This window comes from Zeugodacus cucurbitae, chromosome 2 (genome assembly GCF_028554725.1).
Source record: "Zeugodacus cucurbitae isolate PBARC_wt_2022May chromosome 2, idZeuCucr1.2, whole genome shotgun sequence".
NCBI classification, from domain to species: Eukaryota; Metazoa; Arthropoda; class Insecta; order Diptera; family Tephritidae; genus Zeugodacus; species Zeugodacus cucurbitae.
Genome location: NC_071667.1, coordinates 1,273,596 through 1,297,944, shown reverse-complemented (window position 1 = coordinate 1,297,944; position 24,349 = coordinate 1,273,596). Strand labels below are relative to the sequence as shown.

Sequence of the window (24,349 nt, the reverse complement as noted above, 5' to 3'; positions counted from 1 at the left end):
ACTTTTGGTAGTTTTCAAAGCAACCGTTATGTAAGGCAAGAGTTACTACTACTACTATACTAAATATAATATTACAAGGCAGCCTAACTTTATTTAACACAATGTAATGTTACTATCCGCTAGTTCGTTGTTGCAACACAGTGCTAATGTATTTTTCATGACTGTGTGAGTTTGTTGCAAGATAATCACGACAGGCTGCGGCGAATATCCAAAGTGTCAGAGTCATTAAAAATGTGTCAGCTGCCTTCAACCACTTGGGAAGTGCTCTCCCACTCACCAATGAAATACAAATTTTGCTTGATTATGCGGTAAATACGCAGTGAATCTGCAACACAGTGAGACGAATCGATAATGCGAGGTGTTGTTTACCAAGTTATCAATAAGTATATATGCCAAAGTTGTCGATAACAAGTGAAAGTTAGCTGTAGCATCTACTTAAAAGTAGGGTACGACTGCACCAGGATTTCAATGCAATACGTAAATACAATAAGAAAAGAAATACGAAATAGAGTCGAGCGAAGCAACAGTCAATAATGCGATAGTCAAGGCAATACACACAACCATTGCCTTAAATCCTTCGCTTATTTTTTTTTTCATCCCTTTTAACCATCACAAACCAAACCTCATCGTGGCTCTTGACCTCTTCAACTGATGACCAGCAGAGAGGCAGTTATTGTACAAGTACTGCAGTCGTCGCCCCTTTTAAACGACCAGTCCTCTAGATCGACTTGGAATTATCTGCACTTCAGTTTTTAATTGCACTTAATTTTCTATAGTTGAATTTTGAATGTGCTCTTGCGGCTTTGACTTGTACAGACGGAAATATTATATAATTGCAGTAAAAAAATAATAGAAATAGTGAATTGAGCGAAAAGCAGCTCACAGCCACAGATCCTTTCAATAATTATTACTTAACAAGCACAGAGCTCCAAAGAAACTACACAAATACTACACTCTATTCAACGTGAAGCACAACTCTCAGAGTTTAAGTTTTATCCATTGTTGCTGAATTCTACTGACACTTTTTACTTTCTTCCGCTGCCAGAGATTATTTTTTGAGATGGGATAATGATAGGTCAGTTCGCGACGATTTTACAGCTTTTTGTAGACCAATGTTTCTTCAACCGTTTCGAAGATTATAATCAAATAACATAATCAAATGAGAAGAGAGATTCGAGTCCTCGCGTATTTAAATTTTGCGTGGAAAGGAAGGTGGTAGAGCACTAATTGAATATAATATGTAAAACAAATACCTCCAACTATGTTTTACATCCCAACCGTATTAATAGATCTCGGTAAACAGAACGCGCCAAAACTCTACTGAGACTCTCCCGTACAAATACCAGTAACGTTGGTTTTACATTCAATTTGAAAAAAAGGGGGAACGGTAATGTTTTTGTAGTAATTTTACAATAACATATTAATTACATGAACCGACCTGGCGACAAGTAATTACTACCAACTCCAGTATGTGGTGAATGATTCGCCTAAGAAAAAGACTTCAAATATCTACTCTCCCACTGAGAGAGCCAATATGAAATTATCTCAAAAATATTAATGTTTTTGAACCGCATATTTGACTGAAATCGAAACATCGGATCGCATGTTAAATAGAACTCTCAAATTAATGCAAAAGTAATAAATATTTTTTTACTAGACCTAATATTTTATTGTTATTGCTAGGAATGATTTGTTCAGTGAAAGTTGTATCAACCTGATGAACAGAAGCATTCATATTTTAAGCTCTAAAAGAATCAAGAAAATAAATCATAGAATGACATGAGAAAGAAGTGCCGAATATGGCCGATGTCGATTCCGAGCCGATGTCGATTCCGAGCCGATGTTGACATTTTCGGCCGATATTTACCGATGCGAAATAATCGGATGAACTCTAATGTCAGATACTTAACTGCTTTAGCTTATGAGGACAAATATGTTTTTCTCTCATTTCTTTGCTCTTCCAGCTGAATATAGTTTCAGTACATAGCACGACCAAAACTGACAATGTTGGAATTTCTTTTCTCATTTAAGTAAAGACATCACTTCGAAAAAGACAGGGCCATACTCTTGATTAATGAGTTTAAACGCATTAAAGTAAATAAATAGCAGTTAGAAAAGTAACACCAAATAATTGTTTTGAAAACAATATAAATATGGCCAACATCACGAACATTTGACGGTTCGGCTCTGTGAATCTGACCACTAACAAGCTCATATAAACTTAGACAGCCTTGTACTATGGTTGTTGAGTAAACGTTGAATAGCCTGTGCTGTAATTGAGGTTAGGGCGACAGCATACTCGTATGGAGGTAAACTAAATGTGGTTTCATGTAATACGGCTATTAATAAATGAATGAATGAATAAAACAAGCGCAGTTTTTGGGGCTGTAACCTAACATAACGGTAATAAAAAATACTTAAAGAAAATCTATGACTTCAGAATTTTATCCAATACACAATTATGTGTTTGATAACAAATAACTCACCTTTATTATATGTATATACAAATAAAGCACACACAAATATGGAAAGGTAAAAGTACAATTCGGATTCTTGTATTTACCTATGCTAGCTACGCCTTTTGATAACAAATTATGCGTATTTGCTTAAATTGTTGATTCAGTAGGTGAAATCTTCAACACACAGCCAGAGTTATCGATTGACACAAAGGGGTCCGGAAAGTGGCAGCGGCTATTGGCTTATAGTATATTCGATTGTTGCTTTTATATTATATATATTTGCACTCTTCATACGTTTTACAACAATGTTTACTACCACTTCACCCATTTATCTGTAAACATTTTTTAAATTGGTTAATTTCAAGATTACTATAATTGTAAATATCGTTTATAACTTTCACTTCTCGCAAATGATTTCGGACCACTTTCTCAAAACCTTTTCCTTTTTGTTTATCACTCTTGTTTTTGCAATTCACTTTTCACCTTATCGTATATTTACACGATCACATTGAATATGTTTCACCACTTCATACCAATTATAACTCCAGATGTATTATATTGGCCGTCAATATATATAATCCACAAATGGGTGACATACAGTTGACAATATGGACACGTGCTCGATTGTCACCACTTTATCGATCTGACACTATTACTTGGCTTTCTCAAATTTATTTGTCGAATTTTTATTTTCCCTCCCTTTAACTGGTTTTCACATTCATGTGCCAAGACTTTTTATTATTCAAACAAAGTAATCACATCTTAATCCATTTGCACCACTTTGAATGCGTGTTCGGCTTTCTAACTTTTTGAAACATCACTAATACACAGACAAAACGTTCAACACTTGATATTTGAACATGCGTATGTTAACATTTATATCAATCGTATTGAATATTTGTTTAAATGTAAATTCTGTTAGAATAACTTAATAAATTCATTCAGATATTTATCTTCTTCATTTGTTTCCATAATGAATTATTTACACAATGTTTGTTATATGAACCGTTTGAGTTTCAAGCGCGTCGGTAATATTTCAACATCCTCTCGGAAGGATTTTCGAGCTTAAACTGTTTCGATGAGTGTCGCTTGCCAGGCTGTTGGCTTGCCTTCGTCACCGCGTGGTCGAAAAGCGCGGCGTACTTTCATCCCTTCGGCGTCGTAGAGTTCGCTGCCTACGACCGCCAGACGAAGAGCATAGTAGACTAACGACGTGCACACATACATACACATAACCACGTGTTTTGCAAGTGAACGCTGAAGCTTTGAGCGTGTCCCTAAATCGAGCATCAGGTGACCCGAAGTGATGCGTTAGATTGAGTACGGCTCTCAGGTGTAAAAACACAACAAACTTATATTTACATATAAATAAAGCACTTTTATCAAACAATTCTATTCAATTTACTTAACTATTACGCATAATAATACACTCCCCGCATCTGTTATACTCTTCTTATTGTGCTCTCTTATTCTCTTAAGCGATTATTGATTCTCTTTATGTTATACTTTAGCCAATTTGAAGCACAGTTTCGTGCGCTTATCCGTGAAGTTTTACCTCTTTGACCACTGTAAGGCTGCAGCTGATATTTTTGGTAACAGGATTTCTTCTTTCAATCTCAGTTCGGTCCATGGTTTTTGTATGTTATTGCCAAAAAATGTTGCTAATTAATTGACATTTTTCGGTAGCTTAACATTGCTGTTGTGCCAAATAAATGTGCTATGGGCAATCAAGACATTTTACAAATAAGTAATCACTCGATATACACATGAACAGTTTCACTGTAATAGTAGTCCCATTTCTAATAGCATCAAAAAATCATTTCATATTGGTCATTGTTTTCGGAACTCTCTTTTCTCTTACGAACTGAACCAGCTGCACGGCGATAAGGCATACAGCAAAGCAAACATATCAGAGATGTAATCAAAATAACAGTCTAAAGTGTTGTACAAGTCCAAGTATTAGACTACCCAATATATTGACTCCTGCTTCAGCGTTCACGACTCTTGCTCATGTGCAAAAGAGGTTTCAACTTAAGCTGAATATGTTTATGTAAGACCCACATGGCCGGATACTTTATATAATTTAGTTCGGCCTCAATTATTTTTCTTTACTCGATTGCAAAAAAAATATTTATTAAGACGAGATCTGCACTTCTGTTTTCCAAAATATGTGTAAATACTTATATCGAAGGCACAGTTGTATTTGTTATTGTTTAAACACGAGTATCTTTCATATTAAGAGGCAAATAGCCTACATTATTCCTCCCCCTACTCCAAGCCCAATGTAACTTGTTTCTAACAGCTGCGTTGTACTTCAAATCCACTATGCCCACTGAGAATTTTGGAATGATTTGCTCTTTTAATTATAATAATTATAATAATTTAATCGCGTACATGTCGGCACAATTGTTTCGCATTCGGCTTGAAGATTTCTCACCGCTCGCTTTCGCATTACTTTGTTGCTTAGATAAATGTTTTTAGTCACTCGTTTGTTGTTGTAAATTGTGCTCTATCGTTGTCAATGGTAATGCTGGTATTGTCTTTGTCACTGACAATTCCACATGTTGTTCATGCCTTGTCAGCTTTGACGAGTAAACAGCGTGTGCTGGAACAAATTGAAATTTGTTGTTGTATTCTTTGAATTACATTCCAAGTCAGTCAGAGTTTTCAGTTAACCGAACCTGTCTTGGCTTCTTCGTAAACATTTCAGCTTTTGTTTTTTTTTTTTGTTTTGGTCTGCTCATTGACACCTTCTCGCAACTGAGTTTTACGAAATCCTTAAAGTAGACGTGAAGGGATGTAAACGTTTACTCTTAATCTACAAACGTGATAAGACGGAGTTAAAAAGAAGTGTTTCTTATGAAAATAATTTATGTAAATTCTCGAAAGAAAGTAGTTTCTGCATTTGAAGCCCCCCATTTTAAGTTATGCGTAATATATATAAAACCTGTACATCAATGTTCTTCACTTTTCCACCCTCTCAAGTTTACTTTAGGACTTTAGACTATTATCTCGGATTAACCAACAGCGAATATTTATAGTTAGATAAACTAAGGGCATAATTATTATAAGCACACGTATTAATATATTTACTGCCTTAACCCGCATGATGCCTTCCTACGTTGCAGTTCACACAAGCTGTTAATAACATTTTGCCAGCCCACAATGCTGATCTTTAATTAGCTCTAGCAAGCTGATTTTTTTGTCGCAAACATTAACTGATGGAAGTTGGGTTGGTGTAGCTTATATGCCTGAGCATACATGAGGTCACCTTATCTCGTCAAATTCAGCACCAATTTTCTAGGCAATATTACAAGAATGTGCTTCTTTCCACTTCCCTCAAAAGTGTCCACTTTGAGACTTACTTTCATCTTTTTTATATTCACTGTTTAAACTCCAATCCGCTATAGCTCATATAAGAGCCTTAATAATAATGCGAGAAAAGGTGGGAAAACTTTAGTGCTAGCCTGTGAGGGCGTCAGAAGTTCAGAAACTAAGACATTTCTAAGTGCGTCATCGAGCTTGAAATGACACTATCTATAATTCATAAATTTAAGTTATTATTATTCTTCTCAAGCATCTCTCCAGCACCAAAAATAATAATGTAAAACTGCAGAGTTTAACAATTTAAATTTCTGGAATTTTTGTGCGGATAAAGTTCCTCTTACTCTCAACACTTTTCTGTGGAGAAATTTGACAATAAATACCGAAAAGTTTTGCGCAATTACACTTATCAGTTCAACAAAGTGCTGCTGTCGTTTCTCAAAATCGCATAAGACCAGCAGCCCAGGCAGCCACCAAACCAGGGACCTCCCTTTGGCCACCAGAAATGAACCGACGCCACTTCACACGGCTCCTACGACTCTCCCCCTTTAGTAATGACGCACCTCAGCAGGTATAAATGAGTGGCGAAAAGAAAAACTTTCTGCATTCCTTTGAAGCGGGTGTGTGCAAGGAACTGTTCGCTAGCGTCGTAAGCAAAAACTCGCTCATGATTTATGGCAAAAAGTTTTTTGACTTCGCACGGTTAGCGCCCTCCCACACTTTTTTATAGCACACAATTGAGCTGCAGCGCGTCTGCCGCTTTGTTTTTGCGATTTTGCCTTCACCATTTCTTACAACCACGTTTACCTTTGCGTTCTTTGCAAAGACTTGGAGACTTGAAAGGGCGCTCCACGCGCGCACAAACACTCGTTCAAATAATTTGATGCACTTGCAATTCAGAGTTGCAGCGAACGCAATTTGCAGCCTTTCAATTGAACACAAATCACACGTGAATCCAATTGACATCGACGTAAATTTTCGCCAGTTTTGTGCGCGATTTAAATGAGCGTATTATAATAATTTCAATTCAATTTCAAAATGATTAAATGCTCCGAAAGATTTTGAACTCAAGCCAGGGACAAGTATCAAAAGTGTTTTGACTCAGAAGCGAGGACTTAACGGCAACCCTTTCGAATTTCGAATTAGGCTTGCATAAATACCCCGTCTACTTCTCATCTTACGCGGAGACACACGCGAGCAGGGGTGAGCAGTAGTAATAAGTATCGGAGAATCCCACAATTCTCAAATTAAACCATTTCTCTTTCTCTCTCTCGCTCTTTCCTGCAGTATTAAATTATTCAATATTAAATAAGTCTTCTTCAAGATCTGGTCCGACAAATATCGTTTACACTCCATGGAGCCCTTTCTTCAACTGAATATTTAATTTCTGTTATCCAGCACTTTCACGCCTAATTATCTTTTGAATCCATTGATCCTTCCAATAAAAGAATCAAATACAAAATGTGATCATTAAATTGAGCTCAACCCAATTTGGGAACTTCTGTGAATTATGCGTTGTATCCTCTTCATTAGTAAATAAAGTCGCTTTGGCATTTGCAACATTAAATCACACCTGATAAATCTGCTGTGCCTTCACTTGTACGTAGAAACTCGTAAGCCAACATCGACAACACACAGAAAACATTCATTCGCATTAGCGCGTACAATAAAAATAACAATTCCGAATGCGCAAACACACGCATAAACATACTCGCAGATGGCTGCAGGTGGGAGAATATGGGAGAATAGGCTTAGAGGATTTATACATGAAATGCTTAGGCATTAAAACTTGCCGAAGAGGACGTGGCCACACGACTTTGCGAGCGACATACACACGAAGGAGAAACTTTTGTTCGCAACATTTGCTAAATGAGCAGGGAATCGGTGCACACGCGATTTCACATAAATTTTACAACCACGAAGGGTCCGTATACATGTGTTGTGTGCCATGCAGAGAGTTGCTTCTGACTTTACACACACGTACCGAGCGCTACGAGGTTGCTAATAAAAGTTAAGTTACGATTTATTCCGTAAAACGTCAACGCATAAGTCATCTTCTAAGTTTGTTATATATTTATTGAGTTCCATGCGTTCCCGAAGCTTCGCGAAGACAACTCCAGACCTTAACTGAATCTATTAGATAAATCTTGTAACACATGTAGAATGAGTAACTTACTCCTTCTCTTTCGGTTTATATCTTAGCAAGTTTCGTCAAAATATTAACGAAATCCAATACGCCAAACAAGAGTCATGCCAAATGTATTCTCCTAGTGGGATCTTAAAATAAGCATACAGACGCCTTGCCCACAGTTATTACCCTCAATTTTTCGTCCATCTGTTCTCATTGTAAGAATTCATAGAAAACGTCACCTGTCACTTTGGAGAAATTTTTTAGGATTTTTTTCAACAGAAGTTCTATATATTATATACATATATCATCAGGGTTGCGACACATTGTTGCAAGTAATCCTTTATATGTGGAACAAAACTTGTATCATTATATAAATTGTTTTGAAATTTTGTTTCACAATACGCTCTGAGTAAAAACAGCAAATACCAATTTCATTGGTCCAAGAAAGTCTCGTCTAACAAAGAAGTATACTCTGCATGTTGGCATGTGTGCACTATGACAATAACACTGTCGAAAAATCCTTCACAATTGCCAGTAGGTAACGGTAGGTAAGAGGCATCAGTACACAACGTGTTTTTAAGTATCGAAAGATTTAATTGCTTGCGCTCACCTGGATTTGCCTTGTGATTACACTTACACGTGCCTCTGAAGATAATGAGTCCCAGTATTAATGGGCGTGTGTGAAATAAATTCCTCTTTATTGCTTTTAGTTTGCGGCGCTGAAACAAGCATTATCTACAATTACAATCAGAAAGACATGAGCACCGTTTACTCTGCCAATGGCATCTAACTGAATCAATGGTTACACATTGAAAACTAGCGAAATCGCACATATTCACTCGTCCAGCCGTCCAGCGCCTTGCGGTAGGCAACGATTTATGGTAAGCAATTATTTCGTTGGAATCGCGTTTCCCGAATTGTCCGACTCTGGCGAAATATATTCATGAGACTACATTACTTTTGGCGGTTCTAGTCGCAAGCTCTGCATGAGAATTTAGAACTGACCGCTGACCGGGCCACATGGTCACATGTTTAGGTGCATTTGTGTGTGTGCTGTTGTGTTTGTGCTTAATAAATTTAAATTGAATGCAAATAGATTTTTGCACCTTCCCACCCTTCGACATTTATCTTGTTCGTATGCCTTTTCTTTAGTTTATTTCTTTCCTCAACGCGCTGAAAGTGGAGCAAGCGCATTTCCGGTGCTCCACCCCAGATCTTTATCGCATTACCGAGCGATGAGCGCGTTGAATGCTACTACTGACAGACTACCTGGCTGACTAACTGATGACTTGGGGCGTATACTGAGTAAGTTATTCCTCAAATGGCCTCAACTTTACTCCTACATGCACAGACAGTCTTCTGACTGCTGACTGCTGAAAAGTGTATGCACCACATGAGGGTTCTTTGCTGTAGCCCTCATATATGCTTATCTTTCCTCGCATGTTTGCATCTTTTCCACTATTCCACGCGTTAAAACTCCCTTTTGCAAGCACGTCAGCAAATGTGCTTGAGAATTTACTGCTCCGCAACTTGGCTAATTCAATTTAGTTCCGTTATCGTATTTATTTCTGTTAACTGCAGATTGCAACATGCAATGCCCGTAACTTTAGCTATATATCTGACCCTGTTCAATGACTAGGGCATCAGAATTTCTAATAAAATAAAATATATTGCTTTTGCTTATATGCTTATCGTAGACTTCAATTCAACCTAATAAGCCTTCATTTCATGTGGTGAGATTCCGCTTTGACTGAAATTGAGCCATACTCTAAAAATCTTACGAAATTACGAATCAAAAATAGGCGTGATCAAATCTATCAAAATCGGGGTTCGGCCGTCGTTTTCAACTTTCTCGAGAGTTTCCTTGAGCATCATGAAGTGGTTCTTCATCCAAAAACATTAATATTGAGTATAACAAATCCATTAGAATTGAAACCTTTCAGCCACGAAACGTCCATTAGGCACATTGCAACCCAGAGGCAAGATATCCAAAAAAACGATTATAGAACACTCTTGATAAAATACACTGCACATTTGCGTTTTACCTGACTTGTACTCTAAATTTATTTCAGTATTGAAAGAAGCAAGCTTTGAATTGTATGTATTTTATATTTGCATCGCTTGGTAGAAAAGCTCAAAGGTGTCATTTTGAATGGCAGTTAGCTTGGCATTTGCATTAATGCTAACACAAACAAAAAATTTACAAAAATAAACTTTGATAACATAATGTTAATATTGAAATCGAAAGTTTGCTAAACCCCCCAATAGGATAAAATATTTATTATTTCTCTTTCATATTTTGTAAACATATTTGTGTTTACTTTTACTTTACTTTTGTAGTATGTAAGTATGTTGTTTGGTTTCTCCATTGACTTTTCTTGTATTCTTCGCTTAATATTCTTTAACCGAACTAATATGAAACGGATTAAGAAAATCGCCAACTTTTACCAAGTGTTCCACACGTTTCATTGCAAATAAGGATTACCTGCATTCGTGGCAAATGATAAGGATTAGCTAATGCCACATATTTTTTAGGAGAGGCAAATACTTTTGCTAATATTTCAATAATCACATTCCTTTCACAAACACATTGCTTCATCCTACATTCAAGTACTATTTAACTAATAACACTGTTTTATACCATGAAACCGAGAAGTTAAAACCAACGTTGCTTTTTGCCACATATTGCTCAGAAGCTCAACAAAAAGTTTATCTCATTAACACAGAAAGCAGCTAAAAATATTTTTGGCGTCTGCTTAAATTTTCAATGGCATTACATCGGTGTAATCTGGCGAAATTGAGAGCTTGGAAAATGTGTGACACATCACACTGTCAAAGCGAAACTAGAGAGCATTGTAGCGTGCTGGCAGCGAAACCGGGAAATGAAAAGGAAACGTGCAGACAATGGAATGGTGCATTAGCGCAACAAAAAGTGGCATAACCGACAGCTGTCGCAGCACTCATACGCACTGGTTGCCACAGAAAACACAATGCATTACCATCACACATCACACACACCTTTTCGGGGAAGTAATTCAAATGCGCAGTGCTTACCAACGGCACCCCATGTAAGCCATCATTTCCTCTTACTCGAAGCTACATATCTGCTCGCTTGTTAGAGTATCTACACGGTTGTTATTCGACAGGCCACATGAGTTTCAAACAAGTTTCATTCGCATTTGGATGAGACGAGTTTGTTCCAGAAAAGCAAAAGAGGCATATTGTTCAATTATTGGTTTGGAAATCCCATAAACAGCGATGTGATCGTGGCATGTGTGAATTTGCTCTATTTCCACTTTTGCACCTTATACTCTATTCAACGATTTCAAAAATGTAAACTTCAAAATGGTATATGCCGCCCACACTTCACATACAGAATGCCTTGATAAAGTTGCCTAACCAAAAACATGGATTTTGTTGAAAAAAAATGAGTCCGTACTACTAGAATCTAAATAACACTTTATTGGCCTAGTACCGATAGACTCTCTTCAAAAGAAACGATTTCCATTTATTTATAGATATGTAAGTTCCTTAAGTTTGAACATACGGCGTAGAGAATTATTTATTCTCTTGAAAGCAACGATGAATGTTGTTGTTCAATTTCGGATCTATTCTAGCAAAATTTCCTGGCGGTCAATGTAAAATTATCATACAGAAATTGGCTATCAGCAACAGACCATTGTACTCCTATTGCCTATTGGAATTTTGACCAAGTGTTAGGTGGAAGCGTTCTTGTTGAAATTAGCATATGATTGAACTGCGAGTCAAGAAGGACTATTGTGTTATGGCAATTGCCAAAGTGCCAACAGCAGCAATACTAACAAGACTAAGAAAGCAGCATACTTGCACATATACTTGCGCATCCACAATCAATTATCAATTGAGAAGCGTCCTGGAATTGCCGGGAGCCAAACTTGGCAAGAGAATGACAAAATATGTTCCCGTGTGTGGCATCAGAGAAATTTATATATGTATGAATCCAAAATTATATCTAAGGTTTGGATAATAGTACAGGCAGCTGCAGAATAAACTCTGGAACTGTTATCTGATTTGTCGAGCAAGTTAGCCAGAAGCTTCCTACATTCTCACAAAGATTTGCTCTATGTGGTTACTTGATAGTGTCCACTTTGGGAAAAAAGTAATAAATAGTTTAATTAATTAAAACAGTTAGCTACTTGTGTACATACATAATGGCCTGATGTTTCCCTTTAATATGGCATCATGTCATATCCAGTTCTGATTGTCATAACTTATGTTGCGGTATTTTATTGTTTTGCATGCATGGCATTTTTCACATGCATGTCGTCATGTAGTACAGCAGATCACACACATACATTGCCTTTTATATACTATTTACCGTAAATGCGATAGTTTAACTGTGAATCAATAAGTAAAAAGCATTATTCAAGCACAGCAATTTTGATTATTTGTTAGCGTTTTTGCTGTCGATGACATTAACTATGCCACTTTTATTTCCTCGGCTGTTTGTATTGTTGTGCAGCTGCGCGGCTATTGGCTAGCTGTATGTACGCGTATGTATGTATGTTTGTATGTTATGCGGCATTTTTACCTGCCTATGTACAGTGTTCGTTCACACATGTAACTCATAAATTATCGTCGCCGCATTGTTGTAAGTCAAAAGGCTTAACAATAATAACTGCAACAACAACTACACAACAAGAGAACAACAAGCGCCGAGCGAGTGTGTATGAGAAATCAGCGTGAAGCAGAGAGCTGCAGCCATAAAGCGTACAAATTACAAATATTAATATTTATTGCCGTCAAGTCGTGAATATAATTCAAAGTGGTTGCTCGAGAGGGGCAAGGTAGAGCGGGTAAAAGAAAAGTGTGAGTATGTAGTGTGGAATGAATGTAGGTTATTATGGAATTATGTAAAGAACGCCAATGAATTATGTCATCTGCGTGAAGTAGGGGCTTTCACTTAACGCTGTAAGAAATTCGGTTCTCAATGCAGTCAACCGAAGGTATTGGCTTGAGATTAGATTAGATATTCTCAGGTTAACAGTATACATATGTATATCTCGTCAATGCGGCAAACATTAAATTTTTCATAAAATGAAATTACGGTAAAAATTGGGCCAAAAAACCAAAGAGATGTGCTTGCATTGGTATTAGAATTTCCTGCAAGGTGGGCAAATATTCTGGAATATTCTATATTGTTTTTGTTTCCTCTGCCCTTTTTATCATATTTTCACTGACCACATCCATGTTTTTGTGGTCACTTAGGTAGGCGTGTCAGTAGAAGCTCTAATGGCTATGAATTATGATGTCCATCCACAATATGCAATAACTGTTTTATTATAAATTAGCAATTTCTTTTATGCTGCAAGTATTTTATGCGTTTTTATTGAGCATATTTGTCTCATTTTTCCAATGAAACATTTCAGATATTTTGACGAGCCTATTCGATTACGAAAGCATTCCATTTAAGTGTGTTACTCATAAATTATAAAGTACATACACAAGTATCGACTTAATCATGCAATAAAAAGTCAGGGATTCTCCCGCAATTTGCAATTATAAATGGTGTAATTACTTAATCGGCTTACAAAGTGAGTTGCCATTAACAAATTTACTGCATCTTGTTTCAAGGTGAAAAACGTAAAGTTGAGATTCATGGGAGTTATTCCCTGAAAATAATAAACGCTGAAAGCTTTTCGAAAGCTATACATATTATAATAAAGTCAGTAATTGTAAATGTACACAAGAGATGATATTAGTCAGACCGTAGCGAATATACGAAATTGTGCAACAGCTAAATGAAGTACACATAGCTCTGGGTTTCCCGAATATCGTAGAAATCAGGCAAAGGTTTTTGATATTCTTGTGTTTCATATCCATTCTTTAATTTTTAATTTTATACTCTCGCAACAAAGTTACAAGCAACAAGGGTAGAATAAGAGAGTACTATAGTTTTGTTCACATAACGGTTGTTTGTAAAACCCAAAACTAAACGATATATATGTATACCAAAGTGATCAGGGTGAAGAGTGGAGTTCAAATCCGGATGTCTGTCTGTCCGTCCGTCTGTCCGTCTGTCCGTCCGTGCAAGCTGTAACTTGAGTAAAAATTGAGATATCTTAATGAAACTTGGAACACGTGTTCTTTGGCACCATAAGAAGGTTAAGTTCGAAGATGGGCGGAATCGGACCACTGCCACGCCCACAAAATGGCGATAACCAAAAACACATAAAGAGCCATAAATAAAGTTATAGAAATAAAATTTGGTATGAAGGACCCCACTATAAAGGGGCATATTTGGATGTAAGTTTTTTGGGGAAGTGGGCGTAGCCCCGCCCCCTACTAAGTTTTTTATACATATCTCGCAAACCAATAGAGCTATATAAACCAAACTTTCTGCAGTCATTTTTTTAGCCACTTCCTAATGCAGTCCAAAAATGAAAGAAATCGGATCATAACCACGCCCACCTCCCATACAAAAGTTAGGTTGAAAATTACTAAAAGTGGGTTAACTCATTAACGAAAAACGTCAGAAACACTAAATTTCACATAAGAAATGGCAGATGAAAGCTGCACTCAGATTTTTTTACAAAATGGAAAATGGGCGTGGCGTCGCCCACTTATGGGTCAAAAACCATATCTCAGGAACTACTCGACCCATTTCAATGAAACTTGGTTTGTAATAGTTTCCTTACATCCCAATGATATATTGTGGGCCAAATCGCTTCACAACCACGCCTACTTCCTATATACGAGAACTTTGCAGACGATCTGAATCGTTTACTTTACAATATATAAAGTAAGCACTAGTGAAGATATCGGCGCAGCACTTTGCACAAATACTATGTTAATAGTGTGGCAGCCCCATTCTAAAAATCGCCGAAATCGGACCATAGGTTTTTAAGGCCCCATATATCGAACACGAGGACCTCGGTGCTTCCAATCTAATATTAGAGTTTTTCAACTTTCTATGACCTTAATACCATATATATTACGAATAAACGGGTGAAATTGTGTATTATATAATATTAAATAAATAAATTGCGAGAGTATAAAATGTTTGGTCACAACCGAACTTAGCCCTTCCTGACTTGTCTTTTTATAATTGCATATACAGTTATGGAATTTTGGTTCAAAAAAGAATATATCATAAATATAATTTAATCAATACATATGGTATTCGCAGCTTTGCTCTCTATGTGTATATGCTTTGTATGCATGGCAAGTGCATAATATTGCAATAATGATTTATGCGCAAATTTACTGCCATTCCTAGAGTAACATTGAGCGAAAAAATATTGAAATATCAAAATTAATCGCATATGTATATACGTGTCTATGGTATATGCGTCAATGATGAATATATTAATTAATTTTATATAGTATATAAGAGAGTGCGTTTATTTCCGCCATTGTAACAAAACACTTGTCAGTGCGAAATTAAATTGTGTTTTAAAAGCTAAAATGTTGGAAAAATATGCTTTTAAGGAAGCTTATGAACACATGCAGCGTTGATGAATTAATTGCAAGCAATTTAAGCTTAACAGAGATGCATTCACATATATAATCACAGGCGGCAATAACGTCAAGTGGTGAAACGTTGAAATATTTATTATTTCACATTAAATTGTAAATCGCATAGGAGAACTTTGAAAGCTTCCTCTACAAGTGCGCTCTCACAACTAACTCAATTTCATGATTCATTATCAATTTGAGTTGTTTGCTCGGCACTCACTTCCACTTATTATTTACTTTATCAATTTTGTCTACTATAATTGATAACATCGACATATATGCAGAGGTAGGAGGTGGAGATGGACGGTACCTGAGTGTGAATGTTTTACTCTAATTTGACAGAACGCTATGTTGTTTTTTTATCCAATGAGCTACTAATAATCATAAGAAATTATTAATTAAAAATTTAATAAAATTAATTTTTGAAATTTACTATTTAGTTTTGAGAGAAAATCCTTAAAAAATTAGGTTATATAAAAAATATAGGTTGAATACGATCACTTTTGCATGCTTAATATCAAATTAGTTGCATTGCATTTGGTGCACAATTTATGTGCGAAATCTCAAATTTCTTCATTCTTCACTTACCGCGCACTTTCAGCGAATTTTGACGTGTTTTTGATTCTATGTGAGAATAACTTTTCACTCTCTAAGTGAGTATAACGAACTGCATTTAGACACGCATCCAAATTAGTCTTTATTATTTGCAGCTATGCGCCTAATAGTTTATAGCGAACACATATCAGTGACAGATGAAGAGCTTTCCACTAACTAAAAAAATATGTAAGCGATAAAGAGCCACGAGCGGACAAGTAGTTCAGTAGTAGTAATGCATAGCTGGAGCTAGTATTATTTGTCAGATATAAGCAATTTGAAATGTATGCTCAGTTAAAGTTGTGAATTCTTTCAATTAACATTAATTTCTACTGATAACTGGACGGAGGCGAGAAATAGAGAATGCCGGAACACGCGAACGATTTCAATGCCGATGAGTTGCAGGCGCCCGAATGGATGGACAATGACTTCTTCTTGAAAGTTTTGCAGAACTGTGAAAAGAAAGGAAGCAGAGTGGAAATTGTGAGTACCAAAATTTCACCAGCTTCCATGAAAGGAGATCACTATGCGAGCGTAATGTTTCGCGCTCTGCTAGAATATAAGTTGGACGGCGTGCACAAAACCAAATCTGTGATCTTGAAGACAATGCCCGAAAGTGATGGACACAAAAAGGAAATGCTAGGCAATACGGATATTTTTGAAAAGGAAATAAGCATGTATACGAGGGTCCTACCACGCTTCGAAAAGATCTTACGGAATGCTGGCGACAACACAGTGCTCAAAGCACCGTTAGTATAGCACAAAAAGAAATAAAGTTGCTCGATTTCACATTCAACTAAAGTCATGAATCATTTCAGATGTTTATACAGCGCTCTGGAACCCAAAAAAGTAATTGTCTTTGAAGACCTCGTGCCCGCCGGCTATGAAGTGGTGCGTGGTCGCGTGCTTAGCGTGGAAGAAGTAAAGGCCGCATATTTTAAATTGGCTAAGTGGCATGCCATCAGTTACAAAATCAACCTAGAGGTTAAGACACTTGAAAACTGGAAAATATCCAGTCTGACTTGCCATTCGACTGCAATTAAATAAATTCTTACAATTATTTTCAGGAACCACAGTTTTTTGACGAATTCCAGCGAGGCATATTCAATATGTCCAACATAGCAAATGAGCCATTTATGGCAAGCGGTATAATCAATTTTGTGGAGTTACTGAAGAAAACGCCTTCTTTGCAGTCGTATTTGCCATACTTTGAGAAGTTGCAACCCAAACTCCTGGAAAGGTGCCGCGCATCTTATGCCGAGTATCGTGATGCGCCTAAAGAAGGCGCGTGCTATGTGCTCTGCCACGGTGATTTTCATGCCAAAAATATGATGTTTAAACATCACAAGGGAACTGATGATGTTGAGGATGTTATGCTTCTGGACTTCCAAATTGGTTACGTAGGCCCGAATGTGAATGATTTGATATATTCCATTTATTGTTTGTTGGATGAGAATATGCGCTTAGATTTTCCAGCGCTACTGTACCACTACTACACCGTATTCAAAAGCACTTTAGCCAGTATCGGCTTTAAAGGCACTTCACCGTCGCTTATGCAGATAAGACAACACTATAGACGCCATAAAGATCTGGGTAAATATTGAACACTTAAGTACTTTTTCAGACTATTCACAAATCAACGGCGTAGTATAATTACATAAACAGACACACTTTTCTAGCTGATATACTATATTGAAATAACGTTCTCGATTTTCATTAGAACTTTTCCTTTTGGTAACGTTTCTGCCCATGTGGTACGCGATTAATGATGAGCCTGATGTGGAGAACATGATGACATCCGACGAGTATCGTCGTGCCATGTACGATTCAAAGGAATACATAAAATATGTGGAACAAGTTTTACCAGAATACTTGCATTTGGGCTATTTGGAGGAATAATGAAACCCTATTGGTGCAAATTAATGTTCAATTTTGAGTATTGCGTTTCGTTCCCTCAAAAAATGTAAAAACTACTTGTAACTGTTTTAAGAGTTAATAAATAACAGTTTTAGTAAAATATGTACGTATGAGGTTTTATGAATGAATGAGTTTGAATATGATTGAGGACATTTTGGATCTAAGAAGCTAATGAATTAAAGCTAACAAGTAAAGGCTAAGTTCGGGTGCAACCGAACATTTTATACTCTCGCAAGTTACAGATATATTTTTATTAAGATTACACTCAATTTGACCCAATTTGAAAATCCTATAATTAGGTATATGAGACCTAGGGTAAGTTACACTATTAGAAACAAAATATTTCCTCTAAATTAAATTAAGATACCTGAGAGATTTACCGAAATTTTCGGTGAAAAATTATCATGGGGCACTGTATTCTTCATATTCCATATCCGGGACATTGAAAAGTTATAGTCCGATTTCGACAATTTTTTCACAAGTGATGCCACAGATCATATACAGTATTTGTGCAAAGTTTTTTTTCGCTATCTTCATTGGTTCCTTATGTATATCTTATAAAGTGAAGGAATAAGATGGAATTCAAAATTGAGTTATATGGGAAGTTGTCGAGGTTGTCATCAGGGTGTCAAGAAAATATTATATACCGAATTTCATTGAAATCTGTCGAGTAGTTCCTCAGATATGGCTTTTGACCCATAAGTGGGCGATGCAATGCCCATTTTCCATTTTGTAAAAAATCTGAGTGCAGATTCTTTCTGCTATTTCTTCTGTAAAATTTAGTGTTTCTGACGTTTTTCGTTATTGAGTTAACCCACTTTTAGTAATTTTCAACCTAACCTTTGTATGGGAGGTGGGCGTGGTTATTATCCGATTTCAACTATTTGCATGGTGTATGGTGGGATACGTAAGGGAACTGCAGAAAGTTTGGTTTATATAGCTTTATTGTTTTGGGAGATATATACAAAAACCCGATTTGGGTGCGGGGCCACGCCCACTTCCCCAAAAAAGTTACATCCAAATATGATCCTTACTAGGAAGATCCTTCGAAGATCCACCAAACTTTATTTATAGCTTAGTTATGACACTTTATGTGTTTTCGGGCGTGGCAATGTTTCGTCAAAATTTCTCAATTTTTACTCAAGTTATCCGTTGCACGGACGGACGGACGGACAGACAGACATTCGGATTTTGACTCGTCTCGTCACCCTAATTTTGATGTAAATAACCCTATATCTAACTCGTTTAGTTTTATGACTTACAAACAACAGTTATGTGAACCAAAATATAATACTCTCTTAGCAACTTTTGTTGCGAGAGTATAAAAATGAGTAAAGTAAATAATCAGAAAATCTGAAATCATAATCTATCCAAAACTGATGACTCAACCCAAAGTATTCGCTGCAGCACTTAATTGTGATGATAAGATAAAATACAAAGTCATGGTGAATCTAAAGTACTTTATAATTAAAACAATAATAAAGAAAAAAATATTAATGAAAAATAAAAAGTTTGCGCTAATACTTATCAACTATCACTAAGTCTTATTTAACTGTGTTTAGGTTGTTTTAGAAGATAATAAAAAATAATATTATACACAATAGATGGTGCGTTATCTACCAACTGACAAAACATTAATTTCCTTAATTACACACATACATATATACTCAGAATAAACACCAAAACCGACCACTCTTTGGCCGACTTTCCCATTCCCTTTCTCATCGAATCCAAACACACTATTTCATTCACTTCACATCACCGGCTCCAAAACAGGCACCTATGCCTAAGTGAACACGAGTTTCAAGCAACCCAGTGAGAACTCGGTGAACTTATCTTTCACTACTTCATGTAACAGGCCTTTCGGTATTAACTATGAATTCTGTTATAATACTGCAATAAAGCTAAATAGGCCTCGACTATCTATCTATTGAGCTCTAAACGAATTACAAAACCCTTTCCAATTATTGTATTTGATATTTAACACAAGTCATGCTTGTATTAGTGATAAATGCGTTTGAGTGTCTCGATATCGAATGCATTTTAAAGTGTTAAGGCAACGCGAATAGATCTTAGATAATGTGATAATGGAATCGTAGTGAAACGTCAGAAACGAACCTAAAACAAACATTTTGAATTTCGCTTTAATTACTTAAGCTTAATGGCTTACTATAAGCCATTTATGTATCTACATGGATTCATATATAAAACTTGCCTTAAAACTCAAAAATTACAATTTTCGATGCGAAGATGTTATTGAAATCTTTCATTGATATTCGTTCAATTTATTCCTTTAATAAATATGAAAAATCTGTAGACTTCTAGTGATTATTGAATACAATGATATTTGGTTAAGCTTTAGAAGTTGCTTCCAAATCGACTCCATTTAGACCAAGAAACATTACATTTGGAATCAAATCTACTTTATAAATGTTACGGGAATTGAATATGAGATCATATATACGCTTTCTTCGAATAATAAAACGAAATTGTATTCGATATATGTAAGTTGAAAATCAGTGTTTTATTCATGAAGATCTGTGTCCAATACATTCTAGATCCAATAGAGGGTAATTATTTTAATTTAAGTCCTTAAATAATGAATAATAGTTGTCTACATTGTCTTCCACATATGACGCTATATGCATTTAAAGTCGAACTCCGACGCTATCCGGCTATATACATACATACATATGTACATATGTAACTTTGATGATTAACTATGAAATTGCACTTTGATATTTACGCTGTGGGTACACACGCGGCAGAGCATGTTTGATGACAATTAAAATTATTTAACTCACAATTACGCAGCACTATTTTCCTCCGCCGTCATTCTGTTGTTTTACACAACCATAACAGATGTTGAATTAATTATCGCATTCTGTTTTCGTTGGGAATACTATTTCTATATTCTAACCACATATTTGATCTAGGTACGAGGCATATAATTAGAAGCACGCTTGTCGTCTCCTTATTAACAATAATTGATGCCATTTTGGTGCTGATTGCTGACAATATTATTATTTTTTTCGTATACACTTACATGCACGATATAAAGATTAATTGCACATGAAAATATTTTATGAGTGGAAATTAGATAACAATAATACTATGCATATATGCACAATCGTCTATATATAAACACTTGTCTGATTTATTATCTTCTGCTCACACTCATTTGTTTGCAGAACGAAGAGAGAATTAGTTAGTCACATATGTACTACAAACCATATACATATATTTCTTTAACACTTAACTCGAAACACCACGATGTGCCATGTGGATAGAAAGCATATAGAGGATGCGCTACTAAAATATAGGAACAGTTGGATCAGCTTGCTGCTATAAATCTCCAAAAATTTACTATATAAAATAATTTCCGAATATGTTCCTTGGCGCTATTATCTTTTTTGGTCACTTCCCACATGCCATTTGTAATTTTCTTAGTAACAATTTAATTTAGTAACTATTGTAAAATCCTACAAACTTTTGAGTTTACAACTAATTAGAATGATCAATTAGGAGCAATCAGAATGAATAGCCTCTCCGGTACTCCAACAAAATAAAAATAAATTCAAACTGAAAATATGTTTATCTCAAGCAATTTAGTGATAAGTTTGGGAAATTGATAACTCATTCTACCTTATCTACACACATCGCTTAAGGTTGTAGTAAGTCTGAGCGAAAACAAAAACAAACAGAACGAAAGAGCACCAGTCTGACCACTTTTAATATCTCTATCTGTTCAGTTTTTTGTAGCAATTATCATATCTCCCACTTTGCTCAATTTAGTTCCATTATACACAATATTTTGAGCAAATATCATATCTCAAATGTTGCTTGGTAATTTACGCTCAGCGTTTCAGTATTTAAAGCTCCGCGCGTTTATCCGCAGATCTCACACTACACATCGCAATCGACAAGTAGACATTGACTAGTAACGTAAGGAAAAATGGCACCTAAAGCGGAAGAATACAACGAAGACGAGCTGCAGCCGCCACAGTGGTTGGATAGTGAGTTTATTGCGATAGTATTGCAGAACAGCGAGCGAGACGCGGATGATCTGCAGGTGAAAAGCTTCAAAATCAGTCCCGCCACTGTCAAGGGCGACCACTATGCCAGCGTAATGTTTCGAGCATTTGTGGAGTACCGCATAGGCGGAGAGGAGAAGAGCAAATCGATGATCATCAAAACAATGCCAGAGGTTGAAGGCCACAAAAAAGATATGTTGGAGAAATTTGACATATTCGAGATTGAGATCGGCATGTACACTAAAGTACTGCCGCGCTTCGAAAAGCAACTGCGTGATATTGGCGATAACACAACGCTAAGGGCACCGTAAGTGCAAGTGAACTCACCATAAGTAGATAACTACTAATATTAAAATTATTTTCGATCTCAAGGGTACTCTACCATGCGCTGTCGCCACACAAGCTCATCGTTTTTGAGGATATCGTTCCTCTGGGCTACAATGTATTGCGTGGCCGTTTTGCGAATGAGGAGGAAGTAAAAGCCGCCTACGCCAAACTAGCCAAATGGCACGCGATTAGCCACAAAATAATAAAGGAGGTAAGGTATGAGACTAAACCTGCATTTCATTTAATAATATTGTTTTCCAACTACCGTTTAGGAGCCACACTATTTCGATGAATACCGCCACAGCTTCTTCTCACAGGATGGTATTAAGGAGAATCCATTTTTCGCACAAAGCACGAAAAACTTTGTTGAGTTCATGCGAAGAACACCGGAACTAAAGGAGTATTTACCGACTTTCGAAAAACTGAACGAAAAGGTTAATCTTCTCGATGCGACTACGTCTTCCTATAGAGAATATCGGGATGCACCGCAAGATGACGCCTACTATGTGCTCTGCCATGGTGATTACCATATCAAAAATATGATGTTCAAGCATAATCCAGACACCGGCGCGTTTGAGGACGTTATGCTCTTGGACTTTCAATTCTCCCACGTCGGCCCAATGACGAGTGATTTGATATACTCCATATTCATGCTGTTGGATGATAAGCTGCGGCCTCGAAGAGCAGAATTCTTATATCACTACTTTACGATATTCAAGGAAACTCTTGAAAAGATTGGATACAATGGTCCCGCACCCAGTTTGATAAAATTCCGAGAAAACTTGTTCCGCCACAGATATACAGGTAAGTTGTCGAATATTCTAAGCTTTCTCTTTAAAACATATCGAAGTCACACATACCAGCCTTGTATTTACGATTGTTATTTTTTGGTTTCTTTTGAAAGAACTGTTAATAATGATTACCTTCCTTCCAATGTGGCCTAAATTCTGTCGAGGAGAGCTTTCACCAGATTCGCTAATTACCGACAAGGAATACGCTCTAAAGATTTTTGACAAAGAATACCTCGATGAGTTGCTGCGCATTTTGCCGAACTATTTGCATTTGGGTTACCTCGATGTTTAGTGTCAAATTTGTATTTACAGTAAGTTTCTATCAGATTGCAAATATTTTTGTATTTTCTGTGCTGATTAGTGATCTGCCATTATGTATAAAGAATGTATATATAGTATGTCGATTAAAAAATAAAGTAACAAAATGCAAAGCCAACACAAATAATATATTATCTCAAACATCGGCACGTTTTGCTAGTTATTTCATTAGTGTTTCATTCTCTATTCACTCTATAAGCAATACCCTTCAGCATCGAGAGAATTGCAACTACCTGGTTCTGTATACGCGTCATTTCAAGTAGCTAACTTGAACAAGGAATTGTGTCTAGAAAATACATATGTGTGTGCACGGGTATCTGAGCCGCTGAGTATCGTTACAGTATCCGCTTATGGCGTTAGATGTAGCGATTGTTGCTGGCAACAAGATTGATTATGCCCCAAAGTTACTTTCAACATATCCGCTTGCCAACACCAAAAACGAAGCTGTAGCTAAAGAGAACGCATGCAATAAATAAAAGTGGAGGAGAATGCAGAACACATTTATTTCTAAACCGCATCCATATACTTACACTACGAAGAAAAGAATAATTGAAATTTGTATATAGAAACGGGAAATTAAGAAAAACGGTATATGCATGATATTTCTCTCCTGCACTTATGCCTATAACTTGTTGTTGCTGGATAAAATAAGTAAATCACGCCTACGAGGTATTATTGTGTCGCTTAGAGGACAATTGTTGAATGTACGGCACCATTTGGCAAAGAAAAAGGTGTTTTTCGGACCAATTTATAGCTTGAAGATTTCTGGATATATCTATGCACTTGGGCAGAGCCTAACTTTGATTTCTCTTATTTCCACGTGCTTTGAGATCACTTTTGTTCTGAATACTTTCTATGTCCACGACAGCTAAACAAATTAAACAGAGAATCCAAACTATTTTTCCTCGATGCAGCAAAGTCATCTAAGTGGATTGAACGTTGCAGTTTACGGATTGT

At 36.4% G+C, this 24,349-nt stretch overlaps 3 protein-coding genes across 5 annotated transcripts in view; 2 read left to right on the top strand and 1 right to left on the bottom strand.

Annotated features, from left to right (window-relative positions):
• LOC105221678 (uncharacterized) overlaps positions 1-21,681 on the bottom strand; it is a 57,095-nt gene extending 35,414 nt beyond the window's left edge. Inside the window, exon 1 of one of the 3 annotated variants that reach the window (XM_054228428.1) lies at positions 19,582-21,681. The gene's annotated coding sequence lies outside the window, so the exon portion shown is untranslated. Of the gene's footprint in view, positions 1-2,563; positions 5,222-15,999; positions 16,188-19,581 lie in introns of those variants that run through there. The other 2 variants (XM_054228424.1, XM_011198826.3) reach the window with 2 other exon arrangements.
• Positions 16,260-18,028, top strand: LOC105221679 (uncharacterized). The gene is made up of 4 exons (XM_054228422.1): positions 16,260-16,754; positions 16,824-16,989; positions 17,073-17,598; positions 17,726-18,028. Exons 1-4 carry the CDS (start codon positions 16,369-16,371, stop codon positions 17,902-17,904), a joined length of 1,257 nt encoding a protein of 418 aa, XP_054084397.1. The 5' UTR covers positions 16,260-16,368; the 3' UTR covers positions 17,905-18,028.
• Positions 21,682-21,806: 125 nt separating the features above from the next.
• LOC105221680 (uncharacterized) lies at positions 21,807-23,521 on the top strand. Its single transcript, XM_011198829.3, has 4 exons — positions 21,807-22,263; positions 22,329-22,494; positions 22,556-23,087; positions 23,188-23,521. The coding sequence occupies exons 1-4, from the start codon at positions 21,878-21,880 to the stop codon at positions 23,364-23,366; spliced, it is 1,263 nt and encodes a 420-aa protein (XP_011197131.2). The 5' UTR covers positions 21,807-21,877; the 3' UTR covers positions 23,367-23,521.
• Positions 23,522-24,349: the final 828 nt, after the last annotated feature.